The following is a 23763-nucleotide window of genomic DNA, read 5'->3' on the forward strand; positions in this document are numbered from 1 at the left end:
TGGTAAGCAGTTCAAGATGGTAGGTGATGAGAATTTAAGAACTTTTTGTCCTATGCCCAAATCCACATTTTTTCATGAGAAATAAGCACTATTAATAATTTCTTCCCAAAATTACATATCTATATCTAAATATATATAGATATGTATATCTTGGTAACATAAGGGAACTGTATGCTATACATATTGTGTGTCTAGCTTTTTTCACTGAATACGATGCAGGGTCGGGTGAAAACTAGGTTTACAGTTGTGAGTGCATGAAACACAGTTTATTTTTATATTATTATTTATTGATTGTAATATTTCTCATATGAACAATGGTAAACCGACTTTTGCCCCACCCTGTATATTGGAGATTTTTCCATATCAGCATGTATGGGTCTCATTTTTTAAAAATTTATTTATCTTTAGAGGGGAAGGAGAGAGGGAGAGAAACATCAATGTATGGTTGCCTTTTGTGCATCCCCTGCTGGTAGTTAGCCTGCAAGGAACTGGCCTGCAACCCAGGCATGTGCCCTGACTGGGAATCAAACCGCGATTGTCTGGTTCGCAGGCCCGTGCTCAATCCACTGAGCTATGCCAGCCAGGGACCATGTATGGGTCTCATTTTTATTAGTGGCTGTATGTTTGTTGACAGTAATACCTTCTGCTGGCACAAATTTTATGGTTGACCAAGTGTTTACATATACTGTCTCTCTGGGCCTCCTAATAGCCACGAGGAAGGTATCAAAAGGCCCCGAGTGGTTGCCTGGCTCACCCAGGATCACATGGAGCCTGGACTCAGGCCCAGACCAGTGCTCCTGACGCTGTGGTGTTCCCTCGAGATGCCGTGTTCCTTCCCTTAGTGCAGGGACCTCAAGTGGAGGTCCTAAAAGAAATGCCAGGTGGTGCCCCCCAAAGCCACATGAAGAGGAAACGCAGACCTCAGGAAAGTGAGGAAAGAGGGTAGTCAAAGTTTAGAACTAGAAAAGGTCCCGGTGAACAGCGGGTTCTTGCCGCTCCTCTTGTAGATGAGGCCCTGAGGCCAAGGCAGACAGCTTCTCAAGCCATGCAGTGAGGTCATTTTCATTCCTGAGGGTGGTTCTGTTTTTTTAAATCCTTGCTCAAGTATACATTTATTGATTTTAAAAAGAGAAGAAGGGGAAAAATAGAGAAGAGGGGGAGGGAGGGGGAGAGAGAGAGAGAGAGGAAAGAGAAAAACATCAATCCATTGCCTCTTGTATGTGACCTGAACAGGGATTGAACCCACAGCCTAGGTATGTGACTTGAGCAGAAATCAAACCTCTGACCTTTCAGTGCACAGGACAATGCTCCAACCAATCAAGCTATACTGGCCAGGGTTCCTGAATTTAGAGAAAAAGGAGATTCCAGATTTGTCCAGGCTCCCTTGTTCTCGTCAGCTGGAATGGGGTGTGGACAAGCATATAGACTGAGCAGCCTGGACACCCTTGAGAAATGAGAAGACTCCTTCCTGGCACTGCACAGTGGTCCCTCTGAGAGGGCTTTTCCTGCAGGATGGTCTGACCACCCAGACTGGAGCTGTCTGGATGCCCAAGCAACTTGGATTTGCATGCCATTCTGCCTCCCACCCCTTCGTTTCCTGAGCATATCATAGTCACTTAGCTCTCCTCCAGGCGGCAGGGCTACTCTAGTGTGTGTCGGTGAAAGTATCCCCAACCATGACTACTACAATATGCATCAGATTGCCCATGCTACTTTGGCTTAAATTTACCTTGCAAATAAGTCCAATGAATACAAAACAGTTTTCCTTATGCATAGGTTTAATTTTATCGAACATCCCATCAAGGTTCATTGGCAATACACTAAATGAACCCAGGGCTTACGTATTATTACTTGTTAAGAGAAGGTGTTGTTCAAGTTGAGAAAGTACACTAGCAGTTATTTCTAAGTCTGAGAGACTATCCTCACTTTTGAAGTGGACCTCAACTTTGTTTTAAAGATGAGTGACCGAACTCACGTGTTAAAATGTGCTAGAAGACCATTGGATCAGAAGCTCCGGTATCTTCTTTCATTACTTTTGTCAGGATGCCTGAGGGGGACTCTGCCAAGTGTGTTAATTCTGGACGGTTCCTCAAGATGGATGAATCCCCACATTTAGCAGTTAGGGGGTTAAAAGTCTACAGCGGAAGTTTCAGGTGTGGCAGCTTGAGCGTCACTCACATTCCCCACCACACAAGTCTTAGGACACATGGTTTTCCCACTCTCTCCCACAGCACCACAGTGACCCAGGAGTGGGAAGGCAGGACAAAGTACTCATTAGCTAATCTAGAAACCTGGGGCAGGAAGCATGGCTCTGCTCAGGGTCTCTGAGCTTTACCCTCTTGCTTTGATTGCCCAGACCATTTTCCTCTTCCTCGCTTCTTCTGCTTTGGACAAGGACAGTTTGAAATTCTTTCTGCTGCTGTTGACCACCGGTGTTCAGACTTTCAATGCAGCCAGGCGGGCAGAAAGCTCAAGAGAACCCTCTGTGAACAATCGAACAGAGCAAAGGAGAGGGGCCTAGAGGAGAGCTGAATGCTACCTGACATTGAACTAATCATACTGATTGTCACACTCCTTTCCTTTATTTGATGCTTACCTATTGTCTTTTCTATTTGTCCCAGCCCAAAGAGGTGTCTTGAGAGCAGTTCATTGTCTCAGGTATTAAAATGAGATGGTGGGTACTGAGTTCTCCTTTAGTGCAGCTGTTGGTTTGATCCTGTGCCAGGTACTTAGAACAATTGTGGTTTTGCAGCTGGTAAGTGAGGCTGGACAAGGGGAGGGATCATGCCGTTGCCCTGGCCAAGATCGCTGTTAGCAGACTGGGGTGCGGCGAGGGCAAAGGGATAAAGCATTTTCTCTCAACTTCATTTTCATTTAGAAAAAGGAACTCTCCAGGATAATTATCTTTCCTAGAATCCTTTTAAATTGCTTTTCATTGAAAGCATACTTTGATGCAAGTAATATTTTTGTTTCACTTAAAAGTAGAGATAGAATGCCAATTGAAGGTGGTGGTGCCACTAAAACGGACTAGCTGTGAAAATGTAAGTTTGGCTGCGTTATTGTAGTGCCGTTTTTATTTGTATTGTCATTATGTACAGATGTGGTTGTGAAATAGTTCAAACCACGGCACACTGAATGTCCTCTCTGGATTTTTAGGAATGTGTTCAGTGAGACAGCCAAATTCTGTTTCATTCCATTTGGCTCATTACGTTGGCTATAAATCAGGGAATATTCACTTTAATATCTGAGTCGAAATGCATCCTACCATAATCGTTCTTTCACAAAGTATAAATTTCTCACTTATTTCCTCAATACCTTACTTTCTACTTTCTTTCTCTATTTCACGCTGGAATGTGCTGAGTGGTTTTCCAGGAAGGCTTTGATAATGTTATGTCATAATCTACTGATGAACATATTTCACATGATGCATTTCTTATATCTTTAATCATGGGAGTATTAGGTTCTGGAAATAATTTTATTGCTGCTTCTGAAATGCCTTCACAATGATATGATGTAGTAATTACACAAAGGAATTGTATTTTCATGATACTTCCAAGTACTACAATATCTAGGTGTTCTGGTTCGGTAGATACAGAGTTCTTTCCACTTCACCAACCTGGCTGCAGTGTGTCTGGAGGCACAGGTACTTGAGAATGAGACCTAGGATTTCATCTGGCTCTTCCATCTACTAGCTGAGTAGCCTTGAGTGGGTTAGTTAATCTCTTTAGGTCTCAGTTTCTGCATCTATAACACGAGAATTATAGTAACCTAACTCAGCAGCTATGACGCTGAGATGAGATAAAGGGCTAGAGTCACTAATCATGGCCCTGGTCCCTGGACAACCCCTGGCCAGTCCTGTGGCCTGGTCACACAGGACATAATCTGTGCAGACCAATTGCAAATGCACAACTTGGATTCTTTTTCTCTCCCTGCCTCATCTAGATGCTTCCTGTGCTTCCTACTTCATTTTTTAAAAATTGTGGTAAAATTGGCATGACAGAATTTATCATTTTAATCATTTTTAAGTGTACATTCACATTGCTGGGTACTCATCACCACTGTCCCTTTCCTGACCTTTTTTTTTTATCCCTCATGGAAATTGTATGCATCGAACAATAGTTGCCCAACTCCCCTTCCCCACAACTCTTGGTAACTGCTATTCTACTTTCTGTCTCCATGAGTTTAACTACTCTAGGTGTTTTGTGTAAATGAAATTATACAGTATTTGTCCTTTTGTGTGTGGCTGATTTTACTCAGGACAATATCTTCAAGGTTCATCCATGTTTGAGCATGTATCAGAAATTTATTTCTTTTTAAGGCTGAATAAAACTCCATTTGATGTACGTTCCACATGTTTTCAGCTATCTGTTAATAGACACTTGGGTTGCTGCCACTTGTTGACTATAGTGAATAGTGCTGTTATGAATGTGGGTGCACAAATATCTGTTTGAGTCTCTGTTTGTAATTCTTTTGGGCATCTACCCAGAAGTGGAATTTATGGATCATATGGTCTCCAACTTTATTTTGACGGGACTCTAAGCTTCAGAATAGTCTGTTGGGGACTTGCTTGTTGGTGTGCTATTGAAACCCCAAATGCAACATGCTTAAAATTGTTCCACTCCTCTTCCTTCTACCTCTGTCCCAGTCAGATCCTCTTTCTGGTTGATATTAAGAACAATTTTTTAAGACACCCTGGCAGAAGCCACCAGAATCTTTGACTTTCCCTTCCCCCTCTGGCCCTAAGAATTTGGCAAAGCTATTTCAAGCTTCTTCACTTCTTCTCTCTGGCTCGCCTGCTTTGCTACTCAGAGAGGGTTAGTGCACGTTTTGGTATGATTTTTTTTGTTGACTTAAGTTTGAATATTTTTCACCCTTCATTTTTAAATGAAAATCATACATTCCCATTTTCATTAAAAAGCCTTTTGACTTCTCATTTCCACATCAAATTCCCAACAAGTCTTCCTTTCCTTTGTTGCTAGTGGTCCCCAGCAACGTGAACGTTTAGATCAGTTCTTCAGTTTTACCAGACAACTCCCATAACACTTTTCTCTTTGACCATAGTAAATAAATGTGTGTGCATGACCAAGATAAATCACCACTCATAAGTTAGAAGTTGGAGTCGATGGAAATGCTGCAGGAGGCCAACATTTTTCTCAGTGTGCAAGGGAGAGCGTGACTTCTGTCCCTCTCTGTATAACCACATCCAAGAGACTTGGACCTTTCGTTTCATCTCTGTAATCTAAGTCAAAATGTATTGCCCAAAGAATTCGATATTGGGTTGGCCTCATGCAGTATTGATCTTGCAGATATGTTAAACAGAAGACAATAACATTGACTCTATCAATTCCTCACTTTTTCCTTCCTGATACACGAGCTTCTTAAGAAGCTGAACACTCGGTTGTCAACTACTTGTAGATCATTACTGCCTCTGGAAAGTAGCTACTAGTTCCTAAGTGAAGAAGATCCTGCCCTTTGGGGCACGTTGGGCCTACCATGTGTGAAGATGGTTAGGAACCTTAAGAGTTTGACCTCTGGAATGAAGGAGGCCTTGCTTCAAAATCCATCTCTGCCACTAACTTGCTCTATAGTCTGTATCCTAGTTTTGCACTTGTGAAATGGAGATGAATGTAATTCCTTTCTCGTGAACTTGGTGGATTAAATAAAGTAACCCACATGTAGCACAATACCTGCCCCATGATGCTGTGTACTCAAAGGGTCAGTCTTCTTAATGGAGAATGTTGGTCAGGCTGTCTCAGGCAGCTGCCTCCCAGACAGGAGCTGATCATCAGTGTGAAACGAAGAAGCGGAGGAGAAATGTCTGCTGGTAGGTCCCATTCAGGGCAGGAGAGTTACTAGTTTATGGGCCAGTGCTTTGAAAATTCCTGAGCACATCCTTATTATCTTCTCTCTGTTTAGGCTCCCAACTATGTTTTGACAAGTTTTCTGTACTTTAACTCCTAGAGGCAAATATAACCATTTGCTGATAAAACTAAAAAGTCACAGATTCCTGTTGACCAAATATGTGTAGGGTCCTGTGGTTTCGTATCAAATGTAAAGCTGTATTCCACACTGTATAGGTGCATATTGATACTTAGAAGTAGAAAGAAATATGGATTCTGACATCTTATTTGGCACCTTACACTATTTCTGTACAGTTCCCTGGATATTTTGAATTCTAATAAACACTAGTGAATTTAATGCAAATAAGAACCTTTAATAAGAAACAATAAAAGTAGCCAAGCAGGTATAAAAGAATAGGATTTTGAAAAGAAAATATTATTTTGTTAGAAACCTCCAGTGAGGCTTTAGATTAACTAAAATTGGTTCTTATTTGATTTGTGGGCACTTACACGTTGGAGAGTTCATTTGTCTTTAATTTAAGGATTCATTTTATTTCCATGCCTCAAAAACCTGAACAGTTAGCTAAATGATCACACATGCATTAAGAAATGTTAAGTGTTTACTCCCTAATGGCACAAACTCTTTTACTCATGTTCACACTTGGCTTCTGCTCTAGCCTCAGGAAAGCCTCTTTCATTTTAATGTGTCTTTCCCCCAGAGTACTGTGTCTGTCCTTCCTGAGCTCATTTACTTAAAAAAAAAATCACAGACTGAGAGTTGATGTCATACATACTGATTTTTTTGGCCATGAAGTCAATCTGTGTGCTTTCTTCTGCAAGTCACACGCTTGAGAAGCACTTTGAAAGGCATCAGTTAGAGATAGAAACAGTTGGGAAGCACCGTTCAAGTACAACTTTTGATGCCACAGTTAAAAAGTAGTAAGGAAAGAACTCTACAAACTTATATCATAGGACTGCTTTATTGAGGTAAATTGATGTTTAGACTTATTTAATAGGACTGAAACAAATATTTTGAGAATCCTGGTCTCTAACCATGAGGTCACAAGCTGCGCACTTTGTATTGGGTTGTCAGTCACTGAACAGTGCATATAGCCTATTGGGCAGGAGACCCCTGGTCAAGACATGCCTCCTCCCTTACAAAGACTTTGATATCATTAATAATTCATTTGTAAGAATTTTAATTTCCCATGTAAAATAATAAAATGGAACCACTATATTCCCAGCTATACCTGTTCTTTGGTGATAAGGATGAGCAGGGAGATGATTTAAGGAAGTTATTAATTGCTTTGTGGGGTTGAACTTTAGAAAAGTCAAAGCAGAGATTCAAAAAGTTAAAATACTATGAAAAAAATCAGGATTAGTGGAATGAGCCATATTAAAAAGTACATACATAACCAAAGTATTAGAGGAAAAATATCATTTTAATTTAGGTATGCATCTCTATAAAGAACAAGCTTTAAAATAATTAGAATATGTGAGTTTTTATTTGGGGACAATCATAAAATACACCCATATTAGAAAACCAATGAGACATTGGAATAGCAATGTGGCTCTCAATGGAGAATAGCAGAGATAATTTATGGGTAATACAGAATCTTAGTTTTTACTTCTTGCTTCCTTGCATTTCTTAATTGCTGCTCCTTTATGCTAGTGTCTGGCTTCACCCAGTGTTGAAGAGCAGATCTCTCTCTCTCTCTCAGCTGGTATCGTGGTACTCAGTTTTGGGGTCCTGGGGTGTAGTGGCTATTGCTTTGTTCAGGATAATCATCTTCTCCATCATTACTTCTTCTATAGAACTCCAGTCTGCCCATCAGAAGGTCTGTGCTCCATGGATGGGATTGTGGGGGGTGAGGGGGCAGTGAAGGGCAATACAGAGCCCTAGCAACTCCATTTTATTCGGATAACAAATATTTGTTGAGCTTTACTACAAGCTTGAGAATGTGTGGGGCACAGGATAAATGGTCTTAAATGAGAGAGATCTAGTCCATTCTTTGTCAAGACTAAAGTGCCCTGGGATCTAGATAAGCACTTCAAGTCTGTGGTAGGAAGCACTGTGAGAGGACAATTGTAGGTGTTGTTGGAGGGACAGAAAAGATTTCCTAGAGGGATTGGTATCTGGGCTGAGACACCTGAAAGCTGATTAAGAGTCATTTGGGCCAAGAGTAGGGACACTGTATTCCCACAAGAAAGAAGTGAGTGTGCAAAGTCCCGGAGGTGAGGGGGAGCATGGTGTGCTTGAACAGAAAGACAGGGCTGGATTTCAGTTGGGAGTTAGAATAGTGAGAGATGAGACTAGAAAAAGCAGTCAGGGCTGAACAAGCATGGCTTTGCAAACTGTCTTAAGTCATTTAGATTTTGTCCTTAGAGCTTTCCGGAAACCTAGGTTTCATCAGAATATTATAGTGAGTGAGATAGCTTTCTGGAAACCTAGGTTTCATCAGAATATTGCAGTGAGTGAGAGAGTGGCACGATGGTGTGTGATTTTAGAAAAATCTGGCAGCATGGTGGGAATGATTGGCAGGAGAAGGCTAGAGGCTGGGTATGGCTATTGCAATAATCTGAGGGGAGATGGTGTGGGGTAGGGTAGTGACAATGGACCCAGAGCAGAACTGATTTTACCTTGGAAAGGTTTTTATAATGACGGACTTGATTGGCGTGTGCATGTTTTTCTGGGGTCCGAGTGAGAAAAAGGGTAGAATCTAGAATAACACCCACAGGTTAGGTTTCATGGCAGGGCAGTGAGTAGGGGCAGAAGAGGGAGGAAGCTGGCCAGCTGGGTGTGAGACACATCTATGTTGGAGATTCTGAGACGGTCAAGTCTCAATGGCCTGGGCAAGTGCATCCATGGGGCTGAAGCTCAGTACAGAGGTTTGGTCTAAGGTGGCTGCCAGTTGTACTGAGGGAAAAGTGTGATGAAAGGAAAGAAACATGATATTAACTCCTGATCTCAGCCGAGGCTTGTTTTATTTTATTTTTCTCAGCTTTATTGGGGTATAATGGACAAGTGAAACTAAAATGCTCAGAATGTGAGCGTTGTGATGCTCACAGTGTGATGATTTGATACACACATACATTGTGACAGGACCCCCCACTGAATTAGTTAACACAACTGTAACCTCATATACTCACCCTTTTTGGTGAGAACACTGAAGCTCTATTCTTAGCAAATTTCACTTATATAATAGAGTCGTATAGAGTCTTATCAATTACAGCCACTGTATTATACATTAGATCCTCATTTTATAACTGAAAGTTTGTTTCCTTTTACCGATCTTTCCCCATTTCTTCCATCCTTCTCACCCCACTCCCAGCCCCCAAGCTCCTTGTAGCCACTTTCCTACTCTGTTTCTATGAGTTCAGTTTTTTTCTTTTAAATTCCATATGTAAGTGATATGCAGTATTTGCCTTTCTCTGTTTGGCTTATTTCCCTTAGCATAATACCTCCCCCGTTTCATCCATGTGGTATATGACAAGGTTTTTCCTTTTTAAAGACTGAATAATATTCCATCTCCTTTATCCATTCATCCATTGATGGATACTTAGGTAGTTTTCATACCTTGGCTATCGTGAATACTGCCACCATGGATATGGAGATGCAGATATCTCTCCGATATCCTGTCTTCATTTCCTTTGGATAAATCACCCAGAGTGGGAGTGCTGAGCCGTAAGGCGGTTCCACTTTTGACTTCCTGGGGCTCCTCCGCACTGTCTTCCACAGCGGCTGCCAGCCGTGCATGAGGGGTCCCTTTCCTCCACATCCTCACCTGCTTGTGATGATTTTCTGCCTTCGTATTCCTTTTGAATCTCTTAATATGGGCCATTTCTTATTTTTGCAACTAAGAAAAGCAAACTTTCTCTGGGATAATGATAATGCAGAAACAGCTGCTATTGAATAAGGAAAAATAAGAAGAAAAAGTCAAGAGAAAGAATCTCAGAGATGTGTGGGGATAAGCCGCTGCCCCAGGAGCCTGGGTTGGCCTTCAAACCCCTGCTCACAGGTGTCCCCTCTCCCCACTCTTCAAGTTCCCTGCGTGTCTTTTACTCACTTTCTTTGCTGTCCATGTCCTAGCATTTAGGCCTTACGTTGGCCCAGAGGCTTTCTATATTTATTGTCTCAGTGGGTAAGACAACAGCGATTGTTTCTCCAGAACTTCACCTGAACCTCACATCTCGGCTCCCCCTTTTAGGCTTCATCCAGGCCTGTGCTAAAGGAACTTTCGGGCCCGTTTGTCCACAGGCACCCCGAGTTCTCCAGTCTCTTCAGTAAACATGTTCTATGTTTCATTAGTACCATGGTGAGCTGTTATTAAAAAAACTAACTCCACTTCAAAAAAAATAACTCCACTTGAATTGAAGGACTTTCTTATGCATTATTTTCAGAAGACCAAATAGTAAAATTTAAAAAGAACTGTTTTTTGAAGACACTTAAATCATTTGCTTTAATAACATACTAACACACCTTTACCAAGTTTTACTTATTAAGAAAAAAAGATGTTTGTTGTTTTCCCTCTTTTGATAGAAGTTGAAGACTTACACATGGTTGTTTGGTTAAGAAGAATTTGTTTTTGATTGTATATATCAGATATGCACCTAGTAATGTTTCTTATTGCCCATTTATAAATTCTAAATTTTAATGTGGTTCAGGAAGGAACTTTGTAACAAAATATTTGAATTAGGAACATGATTCTGTTGTTCATCTATTTTCTTTTTTTAAATATATTTTATTGATTATACCATTACAGTTGTTCTATTCCCCCCCCTTCATTCCCCTCCACCCTGCACACTCCCTCCCCCACCATTCTACCCCCTTAGTTTATAACCACGTGTCTCAAGTTCTTTAGATTCTATATTTTCCCCACTATTCTTGCCCTCCCCCCTATCTATTTTCTACGTACCACCTATGCTATTTTCTGTGCCTTCTCCCCCTTCTTCTCCTCCCACTCCCCTGTTGCTAACCCTCCATGTGATCTTCATTTCTATGGGTCCACTCCTGATCTAGCTGTCCTCTTGGTTTGCTTTTGTTTTAGTTGTGGTTGTTAATAACTGTGAGTTTGCTGTCCTTTCACTGTTCATATTTTTATCTTCTTTTTCTTAGATAAGTCCCTTTAGCATTTCATATAATAAGGGCTTGGTGATAATGAACTCCTTGAATTTGATCTTTAGTTCTTCCTTCTGGTCCATTTCATTGATTTGAGTCCCAGTTTCCTTTCCATCACTATTGGTTTCCTGTGCATCTCCCTTCATTTCAATTAGTTTAGCCTTCATATATTCCCCTAATTTGTGACTATGTTCCTCTAATTTGTGACTATAATCTACCAGTTCTGTGAGCATCCTGATAAATAGTGTCCTGAATTGTGCTTCTGAGAGCCTGGCAATTTCTTGGTCGCTTAGAGTTATGGGCTCTGGGACTTTGAGTTCTTCTTGTGCCATCTTTTGGGCTGTTCGTGCCTGTTCCGTAGCAGGATCGGAGCCCTAGGTGTTCACTAGAAGAGGGCAACTAAGTCGCTGGGTTGTGATGCTGTATGTGGGGGCAGGGTCAAAGAGGAGCAATGGCGTCCCTCTGCTGCCTGCCACCGCGACCCCCACAGGTGCTGCAGCTGCCACTGTCACCAGGCCCACGCGTTTCGTCCCACTGCACACGAGTGTGCCACCACCGCCAGCCCTCGCCCCCTGGGGCCTGAGTGGTCCGTCTCACTGTGTGCGAATGTGCGACCGCGGTCAGTCTGCCCCGCACCCCAACTGGTTCTGGGCTGCCTGAGCATCTGGGTTGGGGGATCTGTCCTGCCCGACCCTGCTCGCTGCTGGCTCCGTCCCTCTTACCGTCCCGTTGAACGGTTAGTGGTTGTCGGACTTCCGTATAATTCAATTTTCTGTCCTTTGGTTGTGTCTTTGTTCTCCAAACCTTAGTTGTAGTCAAACTTGGCTGTGGGAGAAGGCACAGTGTTTCTACCTATGCCTCCATCTTGGCGGAAGTCCCCCTGTTCATCTATGTTCATTCTTGTTAAGGAATGAATTCAATTGCACAAACCCAGAGAATTTCATGGGTTAACCATGTTAGTTAGTTCAAGAATTTCACGTAGTTCTGTGAAGATACCCATCTACACGTGCTGGCCAATCCAAACAACCTTTGGCCAGCCGGCCTCTGACCCAGTTCAGTTCTCTCATCCTGTAGCTTGCAAAATAACCACCTTTTGGGAGAGAAAGTGAATCAAAGTAATTTTTGGTTCAAATGATTATTGACCATTTTCTTCTGAAGCTTAATATAAGTTCATTTTTTAGACTTGAAATAAATCAACATGTACTGCATACAACATGTACTGCATACAACATGTACTGCATACAACACCACAGGAAACCAAACACTCAAAATCTCTTTGAAGGGTCAGAAGAGCACACTCTGCTTAGAGTTTACATCTGCCCAGGTAAATTTGTTTCTGGTTCTGTCATTGTCTCAGTTTGTCCCTGTTAACAAGGACAATCCTAAAAACAATAACCATGCCTGGATATCTGAGTAGTGTGTGGTATCTTACTAAAGTTACAAGTTTATAACTCTGCTGACTAGTTGGCTCATTCCTGTTATGCATTTGAAGAGTGCAGATGTTAATTTGATCTGACTCCTGTTTATACAGTGGGCTTTTTATAATGCACATATAAAGATGGAGAACCAAGTTTTATGAGACCAACACTTCTTGTCAAGGCCTCGCCTCACTTCATTCTATTCTGATTGGGACTGACCCTTACACTGAATAAAGAGCAAAGAGTTTTGTAGTTTAAACATTTCACTATGTGCCAAAAACTTGCCCGTTGTAAATGGGAACATAGAGACTTATGTAGAGACTTTGAATTAGAGGGTGGAATATAGACCCTCTTTGTGTGTGTGTGTGTGTGTGTGTGAATGGAAATACATTTAAAAACAGGTCGAATCATCTCGTTAGTCTAAACTCAGGACATTTCTCCAAGAGGTGTAAGAATATAAACTTATATAAATGGACTTCTTTGTTAAAACATAACAGTTCTTAATAATTAGTGAAGTTTAATGTTCTGCACACTGTACACCAGATTTTTTCTGATGGAGAAATGAAGGTGACCTCTAAATCACAGAGCAGAAACCTCATGTGGGCAACCAGATATATATATATCTGGAGCTCGGAGAAGAAGGTCAGACTGGGAGTCCACACTTCTGAGTCGTGTGCATTTGCTGACCGTGGAAACCGTTGGTGTGGACTGGATTCTTCCATGGGATCACATGGAACAGTGCAAAGAGAAGAGGGCCTGACACTGAGCCTTGCGGAGCTCTGACTTAACGCTCGGTGGTGAATCTGGAAACAACGTGGGGAAACCACAGCCTGGGAAGCAGCGAAACTCGGGGAGCTTTGTATTATTGAAGCCAAAGGAAAAGAGAAAAGCAGGTTTCAGTAGGAAGGGAGGTATTTTTTTAGCTTCTTTTTAAAAAATATATTTGACTGATTATGCTATTATAGTTGTCCCATTTTTTCTCCCCTGTATTCCCCTCCACCCTCCCTTTCACCAGCATCCCCCCTGCCTTAGTTCATGTCCATGGGTCGTGCATACAAGTTCTTTGGCTTCTCCATTTCCCATACTATTCTCAACCTCCCTCTGTCTATTTTGCACCTACTATTTATGTGTCTTATTCGCTGTACCCGATGCTTCTGATACGTCAAAGTATAACGTGGACTGAAACCATCTGTTGGATTAAGCACTAAGAATCATTGCTGATACCAGAGAAGCTACTTTTGTGGGGCACTAAGTTGGAAACAGATTGGCAGGGGTTGAGCCGGGCAGGAGGGGTGAGGAAACAGGTCCCTGGAGTGTAGACATCTCTGAGGATTTGAGTTGCCAAGGAGCGGGGTGGGATACAAGATGGAAATTCGAGAGTGGTGTGAGGTCTGGGGAGATCTGTTTTGTGAAGCAGACTTGCAAGTGGAGCATTTGAGCAAGAGAGAAAAGAAAGAGGATTCATAGTGAAATAATAGTGACAGCAATAACAGTATTCATTGAGTGTCCACATATCCAGGACATGGTGGTAAGCCCTTCATGTGCACTCTCACATTTAATTTTTAGAATGACGTTGCATAGTGGGTACCGTCATTTTCTCTGGGTGAAAGAGCGGAGTTGGTTACTGGCTTGCTCAGTGAGTGATGGACTGACTAAGTAACTTAAGGACTGAGCTTTGCCGATGCCCAGCTGACCTCCCCAGCGTGAATTTAGGTTTTTAAGCTGCATTTAAATGCCTACTTAAAGATTTTTTAAAATTGTGTTTAAGAAGGCCACTTTGAAACTCTCCGAGAGTTCTAAGTTTTATTCTGACACCAATTTAACTAGTGGCCTAAGTTTAAAAAAAAAAGCTTTATCTGCTGAGAGAACCTAACCTTGTAAGTGTGTATAAGACATCGTGCCCTCAAATACAATCTGTGTGAACTGAAGGTGATTTGCCCAAAGAACTCCCAAAACACTTGGCAGAGGCAGAAAATAAGTGTAGGAGATTTTTTTTTTTTTCACTTAGAAAAGGACGGAGAAAGGATGGTGGGCTGAGGTAACGACACAGTAAGGCCAAGTAAGTGAGATGAAAATATTCTTCAGACAGCCTCATCGTACATTCTGACCGGCTAAGTTTCCTGAAAAAATATTAATTCTGTCCTCTTTCTTTTAATAGGACATAATGACTACATGTGTCCGGCCACCAACCAGTGCACGATTGATAAAAACAGGAGGAAGAGCTGTCAGGCCTGTCGGCTGCGCAAGTGCTACGAAGTGGGCATGATGAAAGGGGGTAGGTGCCTCCGACACAGGGTGCCCGGCCGCAGGGGGTGCCCGCGTAGACCGCCCGGTGCCAGCTACGTCTGTTCCAATAACCGCGGGAGTCCAGTGTTTGTTCTCCCGATTAGTTCTTTTCCTCTTCTTATTTTTTCTTTGCAACAAAAGTATTTGTATAATAATACATTTTATTTAAAAAATAGGAAGTGGTTGGAACTGGAAATTCTAGTGTGCCATCTTGTGTTTTATAGTTTAAATGTACATAGTTATGTTTTAAATCAAAGGTGTGTGGAAGGTGGTCATGGAAGGAAAAAAAGATGGCTCAGTAGTTATTCTAGAAGTATCCTTCAGTTACTGTTTATATTGCTCATGCTAGAAAATGGTATCTGAAAATAAATTTCCCCTTTATTGAGACATGTAAAGATGAGAGCTAAATAGCTAATTTACAATATAATCTTTAATCTCTTAACATCCCTTAGGGAATTTGCGTTTCAATCTGAAGGCAGCTATTTCCTTCAGAAGTTGAGTCAATGAGCAACTCACACCATGTCAGCGTTGGGAGCCGTGAAATGAGCTCTGAGCCCCAACAAACCCCAAGGCTCTCAGGATCTGTGCTGTGTGCATGTGTCTCTGTGGCTGTGGGTGTTGTGTACATGTGGCTTTCTGTCCTCTCACAGTCATCAACTCTTCGAGTTTTCTTACACAGGAATCCAGTGTCTGGTTCTGGGATAAGAAACTGCTTACTTACCTAGTAAGTAAGGTGTGGTTTCATAGGTGTGGTTGCCTGATGTGTCTTGCATTTTGGGGATCTATTCTTGAAGAACACCGCTTCTAGTCTTGGATAGCCTTCAAAATACAGAGAAAGAACTAACAGGAGCAGTGTAATTAAAGTCAAGTCATGGGGCCCTAGCTGGTGTGGCTCAGTCGGTTGGAGCCTTGACCCCTAAGCTGAAGGGTGGCGGGTTGATTCCCAGTCAGGACACATGCCTGGGTTGCAGGTTCCCTCCCTGGTAGGTTTGAGTGTGAGGCATTCAGTTGATGTTTTCCTTTCTCTCTCCTTCCCTTCCCTCTCTCAAAAATCAGGAAGTATCCTCTTGGATGAGAATTTTAAAAAAGGAAATAAAAAAAAACAAAGTCACGAGTGCATTTAGCATTTCAGGACAATTCTGAGGTGGGGTGGGGTGGGGTGGGGGCAGTGGATGGGTGATGGGCTTGCCTGCTGGTCACAATGGGGCAAAGCTTCCTGGGAGAGACAAGGCTCCAGGTGAGTTAAGGAGGGCAGAGTGGTTCTAGTGATCACACAGAGAGAGGGCGTTGAAACTTGAGCTCCTTAATCCCTGGACAAATGGAAAAGAAGAGGAAAGACCCAGAATGGAGATCAGGATGAAGGCATGCCCGGCTGTGATGAAGCTTACAAACAAAGGATTCTTGTGTTCCATTGTCATCAATAAGCCTGCCAGGTTGAGATTGTGAATACAGGATTTGGAATAAATTTTCTTGATGAATAGATGAAATGTTGAATTCACACATTGGGTAAGCTGTGACTACATGTCTTGAATGTCTGAAAAAGCAGCTTTAATTTACAAGTAATTCTAAGAATTTAACAGCCACATTCAGAAAATGACACTTTGAGTCATAAGTGAATTAAATATTTAAGGATTTCATCTTTTCACTGTTGGGTAATTAGCTAGGCTTAATTAAACTCACAAAAAGCCTTTTAAGGTAACTTGATGGTGACAGGAAGATAACAGCTGCATGTAAAAAGTTAAATTTGAAACAGTAGGGTCTAAGTTTAAGTGATTAAGCCCAGTCCGTTACATTCCCTCTGAAAGACAGATCAATTTGTGGACATGTCCAAAGCATTTGTTTCTTTTAGGGTACCCATACATTGGCCCCACATCATAAAAGCAATTCTGTTTTTCCTAATTAATATCCAGATACAGTCTAGCTGCATAAATATAAATTATGCATACTCATCTTAAATCTAACAAAAATTTAAATTATGCAATAACATAAAAGTCTTTCTCCTGTTTTTGAACAGGACTCTAGATAATTTAATCACACGTGACCAGTCTGCATGTCAACGTGTTTAGTTGTACATGTACATTTAGAACTGTAGCATATATATCTGTATTAGTTTGCTTGGTCTGTTGAAGTCTATAAACTGGGCAGCTTAAACCACAGAAATTAATTTTCTCACAGTTCTGGAAGCTAAAGTCCAAGGTTAAGGTGCTGGAAAATTCAGTTTCTGGTGAATTTTCAATGGCTGCCTTCTCGCTGTGCCCTCCTGTGACCTTTTCTCTGAGCTCACTCACCCCTGGTATCTTTTTCTTGTACAAGGACACCTGTCATATTGGAGTAGGACCCTGCCTTTTTAACCTCATTTAATCATTAGTACCTCTTTAAAGATTGTATGTCCACTTACAGTCACATTCTCAAGCACTGGTGTTAGGGCTTCCACGTGAATTTTGGGGGCAGAGGGCATCATTCAGTACGTAATAATATCCCATAAAGGTTCCTCAGTGGTCTAGTGTCTGCCTACATTTAATGGAAACGTGTATCTTTCTGGCGGTTTATATATTTGTATAAGTTTTATGCCAAGCTTTAAAGTTGTAAAACTACACACTGTGAAAACATCTCATTTTAATGATATACATGAAGTATTTGCCACAAGGCAATATAATTTATTATATTCTCTACAGCATGGGATATGACATGAATAAAGCTTTAATTTACAATTGGAAATACAATTATAACTGACTATAAAATTTGAAGTTACTTGTAAAGAACAGCTGGGAATGCATAAATCTTTACACCATTTTCCTGTTGGTTTCGTAAGAATCCACTTTCTCAACCAGGCTAGACACCAATTAGAATATTGACTCTCCCTTCCACTCATGAAATAAAATGTTTAGTTTCACATAAAACAGAAAGAACCACATCCCTACCCCCAACTTAATAGAAAGACTGAATACAATTTATTGAAGTTCCCTAAAGGTTTACTTGAGGGCCTGACTTACCTAAATGCAGACACTATTTTAACCTGTTACGATGCCTACTGTGCTCTGATCTTCTCAACATCACTGTTAGATTTGGTTCTGAGCCAAGGTAGCTCAGTAACATGCAGAAGCTCAGGTCAGCTTCACGGGATGGGTTTCCCCAATTTAGCTCACACGCTAGTCTCTCTTCCCCAGTCTCTTTCTCCTCTTCGTCTGTCTCCCTCCCCTTCAGCCCTAGATGGCAGATTAAATGCCTCTTCTTCAGGGAGGCCTTTCCTGTTGCCATGCACTGGATGAGCTCCTCGTGTTCTACCTTTTGTAGCAAACCACTCTTACGTGCTCTCATCACTATTACTATTTGTTGCTCGGTGTCTGTCCATCAGCTCTGCGATGGCAGGGGCTCTCTCTGTCCCATGTGTTATTCTAGCGCTAAGCAAGTTACCAAGTAAGTGTTCGGGATTTTTTGTTTCATGAATTACTGAATGAACTCAATTTATTGAAGTGATTATTTTTTAAGGTTTTTTGTATGTAAGCTGTCACAGGAAAAGCAAGGATGAATGAGACCCTAGTCCCCCCTGTCCATGTCCTCACAGTACAAAGAGGACATTGGCATCTGAAACGGCAAATGCAGAAGGCAAGTTGACACTGCATTGCAGGATGAAGTTGTGAAGGGAAGACCAGTGGTTGGTGGAAGTGCAGAGCTTTAGTCAAATACTCCTGGGGTTGGTTCAACCCAGAACATGACTCAGATCACCTGACTTCCAATGTGTAGATTGCTTAGCTAGGAATTTGAAATTCCCGTTTGGTTTGATGGAAAGGGGAAGACTTCAGAGTTGGAATTCCTGGACTAAATACTGGCTCCTCCTCAGACTATCTGAGCAATCCTGTCGTGGTCACTTTCATGAGCTTTGCTTCCTCAGATATAAAGTAAATAGTTTCTACTTACCAAGTTTATTGTGAAGATCACAATTCAAAGCATGTGAAAGTACTTTATACTTATAAAACACCACTTACAAATGTCAGCTGTTACATCTTGTCTATCTTAAAAATAATCCCAGTCTTAGTTAAATACTTAGCATACTTGCAGGATGTAGAAATCACTAATCCTTTGGTGTATAGTAACAACCTGGCTCAGACATGGCTGCCTCCCACCCCTTCTTTTCGGTGTTGCGTGTTGAGTGTGGTTTCATGATGAGTGAGAGTTACGGTTAGTCATCTCACAATGGCAGAGATTTGCACAGACTTGTGAAGATTCTTTCCCCACAACAGACTCAGAAGTGCATTGTTGGCAGGGCTTTCACTTTTCCCATGAGGAGACTGGCACACAGAAATTCAAAGATGTGCACGACGCACGTGCCACCCATCCCGGTGATTTCCTGGGGCACATTAAGAAGAAATTGGGATAAAGTAATAATCATGGATTAGTCTTCATTTTGATGACAATGTTGCAGTTTAATATTTTAAACAATATTTTGAGAAGAATTTTAAAACAATAAATACATTAAAACTTAAAGTGAGAAAATGAGATACTAATAATATAAATAGGGAAAGGTCTGTTGTGTCCAGAATAACTCAGAAGCTCAATGAAAAAATGGAAAATAAAATACCTCTGTTGCCTAAGAGTAGTATTTATCATTATGGGTTATTGTAATTTTTAATTGCTGCGATGAACTCCCAATCTAGAAAATTTGGTTTCTTTTTGTCCTTTGCTGACTATCTTTTACCAAATGTTACCAACTGGTTATTAATTTTAATGACAGCAGAACTAAATCAATGAATTAAAATCTCAAATGTAAATCATTTTGTTGGACTTGTACAGTAATTCTTGGGAGAATTGTAGCTGCACGTGGGTCCAAGTTTTTTTAGGAGACAGAAAAACTAGTTGCTTTGACCAAAGAGATTCTGGTTGTTTTAAGGAGCAACCTACATGTTTATCCTATTAACTTATTATTTTACTATTTTGGTATTTAAATATTATATTACAGATATATATCCAAAATTCACCCACGTGATCATTTTTCATTCCAACTAAATATGCTAACTCAAGTCTCTGAATCACATATAAGGCCTTACAGATGAATGAACCAATGTTGTGCAACATTTAAAGCAATCAAACTCTTCTTCCACAAACTGTAGAGGATTCTCAGTCTATGAAACAGAAAAGCTGATTTAGCAGACTATTTCTTCACTTCTGGGATTCCTAGGGCCCCAAGGAACAGTTTGCAAACCACTGATCTAATCTAACCTCTTCATCTTCTAGATAAGAAACTGAGTCTCAAAAGATTTGGTGACTTGATCAAAGTCTCAGAACTACATAGCAGAAGAATTGAGCTTTGAGTTCTAGATTTGAGATTCCAAGCTCTTTCTCTTTCCTGCACACTTCTTTATTCTATGCTACCACTCACATTTTACATGAAAAATAATTGATTCAACATATGAGTGGCATATAACTGAGTCAATGCACACAAACTCATTCTCTTCTCTCTAGAGAGAAGAAACACAGAGTAAAGAAACCATCTTATTCCATTCCTCCAGATAACCTGATGGTGCCAAGACCTCAGTGATCTGTTGACCTGGGGAGCTAAGGGAATTTAGTCCACCAGGTTCTGTGAAGAGCTTTCCAGCTCTGCTTCAGAAGTGGTGCCAACAGAAGTAGCAGTAGGGCACACCCAACTATACTAACCGTCACAGATGGCGACCTGCCTCCATCCCTCTTAGGCAGCTGAGGGCCCTGTGTACCTGGATAATGATTTTATTTTGACCAAATTTTGAAGAAAATAACTAACTAGTTATCTCATTTTTAAAAAATTCTGTATCTTGGTTGCTCACTGCTCATCCTTCTTGACCTCAGTGTTGTCACTGCACACCTCCTTTTTTCTTTGAATTCTGCAACGCAGTTAGTCCTGACACATTCCTTGAAGCATGGTGGCAGGCAGCCCAAAGCTTCGCTCCTTGTAAGAACTGTGCTACCTTCAGATGTCTCAATGTAGAATGAGCGTCTTTCTTACAAATTTGGTAGAGTAGGATGAGATCCGCTCAATTCAGAGTTAGGAGCCCTATTGGCCACTCCATCAGAACTGCTTTTGTTAGGGTTTCCGATGACATCCGTGTGGCCGAATCCAACAGTCAATTCTCAGTCTTCCTCCTGACCGACTAGCAGCATTTGACACAGTAGATAATTATCTCCTAATTAATGTTTTTTCTTTTTTTATCGTTCAAGTACACTTGTCTCCATTTTCCCACCACCACTTTCCCCCACCCCACCCACCCCCACCCCCCACCCTCAAACCTACGCCCCCCTTGGCTTTGTCCATGGGTCCTTTACACATGTTACTTGAAGATCCTTCCCCTTTTTTCCTGTTATTCCCCTCCCACCTTCCTTCTGGTTATGGTCAGTTTGTTCTTCATTTCCATGTTTCTGGTTCTATTTTGCTCTCTTGTTTGTTTTGTTGATTAGGTTCCACTTATAGGTGAGACCATATGGTATTTGTCTTTCACTGTGTGGCTTATTTTACTTAGCATAATGTTCTTTATTTGGTTTCCAGGACAATACACTTTTAGTCTTCCTCCTGGACCACAAACCCTTCTTTCTAGGTTTTCTCTGTGTGTTTGAGTTTTCTGACCTGTTAGAGTTAGAGTGGCTCAGGGACCTCCTCTGTTCCCTGTCTATACCCACTTGCTGATACCATCTGGTCCCACGTTTTTACATACCATTTATGTTCTGACAACTCTCTATTTTACACCTCTAGCCCGAGTCCCTGGCCTCTAGTGCAAATGCTCATGTGTCTTCCTCATTTGGATGTGTCATAAACATCTCAAACTCAATTTGTTCAAACCTGGATCCTTTATCTTTCCCCTCAAATAGGCTTTTATTTGCAGTCTTACCCATCTTTGCTAATGTCTTCATCTTTTGAATTGCTTAGATCCCAAAATTCGAGTTATCTTCAGCTCCTCTTCTTTTCCCATAATTCATGTTCAAGCAATTACAGTGGTTCTACCTTCAAATATTTTTAGAATCTGACCACTTCACTCCACCATTATAGTAGCCACTCTGATCTGAATCACCATTGTCTTTCTCCCAGTTTATTGCTGAAGTCATATCTGCTTTTTTTATTCTTCCTTCCCTATGTTCTATTCTCCCTAAAGATACATGACAAATAGAAATTAAATCATACCATGCCACTTCTCAAAGCCTTGCATGGCTTCTCATTTCACTCAGCCAATGTCACTACAGTAACCGTAAGAGCCTATGTCACCTGCCTTCTTCCCACTTTTCTCCTTTACCTCCTTTCTTATTACTCTCTCTCTCTCTTGCTTATTCTATTCTAGCCATGTGGGCATTCTTACATGTCAGACACATTTCTGTCTTGGGGCATATACTCTAGCTATTTCCTGTCCCAGGAATACCCTTCCCCCAGATAGCTGTGGGCCTCAACCCTTCACCCCCCTCAAATAGTTGATTATTTAACACAATTATCAATTTACCAATGAGGCTTAACTCGACAGTGCAATTTGCTTTATCCACACAGCCCGCAGCACTCTCAATCTCTCATGCCCCATGCTGTCCTACTTCTTTATTTTTCTATTGCACTTCCACCCTCTAACACATCATATCAGATTATGTTTATAGTTTAATGTCTGTAAGCTCCAGATGGGAGTTTACAAACAGATAAAACCTGTTTGCATATTTTGCTTAGTGATGTATCGCCAGTACTTAGGTCAATGCCTGCATACAATAGGCAGTCAGTAATGCTTGTGGCATGAATTAATAGAATGAACGAGCAGAGGTGAGAGTACACTGTAGGTATTGAGCTATGAATAGATTGGGAATCAAGAGTCCTGTTTGTCTAAGTAAGGGAAAATATCTGCATGGGATTTAAGCCCATACAGCAGTTAGCTCTCACTGCATAACGCAGCCTCCACTCAAAATCTCACTGGTGTACAGCCATAAGGATACTATTCCCATACCAGGGAGGTCAGCTAGGGGACTGCTGTGATTGGCTGGGCTCCCTCAGGTGTCTGGAGGTCAGCTCGCTTCTTCAGCTGAAGCAACTGGGATGCCTTGGTTTTGCCTCACAGGTCTCTCATTCTCCAGCAGGCTAGTCTGGGCATGTTCCCATGGTAATGGCAGAGGCACAAAAGAGAGCAAGTCCCAAATCACAAGCCCATTTCAAGCCTTTGATCATGTTATCTGATGATATGCAATAGGGTGAAATAAGTCAAGTGGCTGAGTCATTAGTCTGCGTGAGACGGGGCTTTAGAGTCATATGGTTGGAAAACTGGGGCTATTTTTGTAATCTGTCACAACCAGAAATACTAACTTTTCAGAGTTTATAATAAAAATAATAAACAGAATGCCACAGACTCTTAGATTTTTTTAAAAGATCCTATTTATTTATTTTTAGAGAGAGGGGAAAGGAGGGAGAAAGAAGGAGAAAGCATCAATGTGCAGTTGCCTCTTGCATGCTCCCTACTGGGGACCTGCCCCACACCCCAGGCATGTGTTTTGACTGGGAATCAAACTAGCAACCCTTTGGTTTGCAGGATGGCACTCAATCCACGGAGCTGCACTTGTCAGGGCCACTCTTAGATTTTGAAGGGACCTCTGGCTTCATTTAGTCTTGTTCCCCTCCCAGTGTAGGGATCCCCCTACGTAGCATTCCTGACAGTTTGTGTTGGAGTGCTGAATGCAAGGAAGTATTTTATTTTCATGCCTTTCTCATATAATTGGTGAGTGGACATAATTATGCAGAAAAACCCAGGAGTGCTGTGAGTCAATACTTGTGGAAAAATATAAGCTGATTTCAAACATGCTGGATTTCACTAAGTTATTTGGATATAGGTTTAGTGTGTCCATGTGTATAATGGCTTTATGAATGCAGATGAAAACACGATTATTTTGTAAGGCTATTTTATATTCACTACATATACAGAATTAACCAATAAACACCAATGACCATGCTTTTAGTTTTATTTGTTATAGTTAGAATACTGATTTTATTTGTTATACTGAAGTAATTTGATGGCTTAAGCACTTTGGTGCTTAAGAATGAAAAGAAGGGTCAGCATTTACCTTTCCAAGAATGACTATGTCTCACATTGAATGATGCAAGAAATGCTGATGGTTT

The 23763-nt window shown here is 41.3% G+C and overlaps 1 protein-coding gene across 4 annotated transcripts in view; it reads left to right on the top strand.

Moving 5' to 3' along the window:
* ESR1 (estrogen receptor 1) overlaps positions 1-23763 on the top strand; it is a 371393-nt gene that overhangs the window by 178797 nt on the left and 168833 nt on the right. For all 4 annotated transcript variants that reach the window (XM_037050835.1, XM_037050982.1, XM_037051062.1 and 1 more), the window contains exon 4: positions 14536-14652. In XM_037050835.1, the coding sequence (XP_036906730.1) occupies positions 14536-14652 (117 nt within the window). The remainder of the gene's footprint in view (positions 1-14535; positions 14653-23763) is intronic.

Source organism: Sturnira hondurensis, unplaced genomic scaffold (genome assembly GCF_014824575.4).
Source record: "Sturnira hondurensis isolate 20B ecotype Veracruz unplaced genomic scaffold, ASM1482457v3 Scaffold0000167, whole genome shotgun sequence".
Taxonomy (NCBI): Eukaryota; Metazoa; Chordata; class Mammalia; order Chiroptera; family Phyllostomidae; genus Sturnira; species Sturnira hondurensis.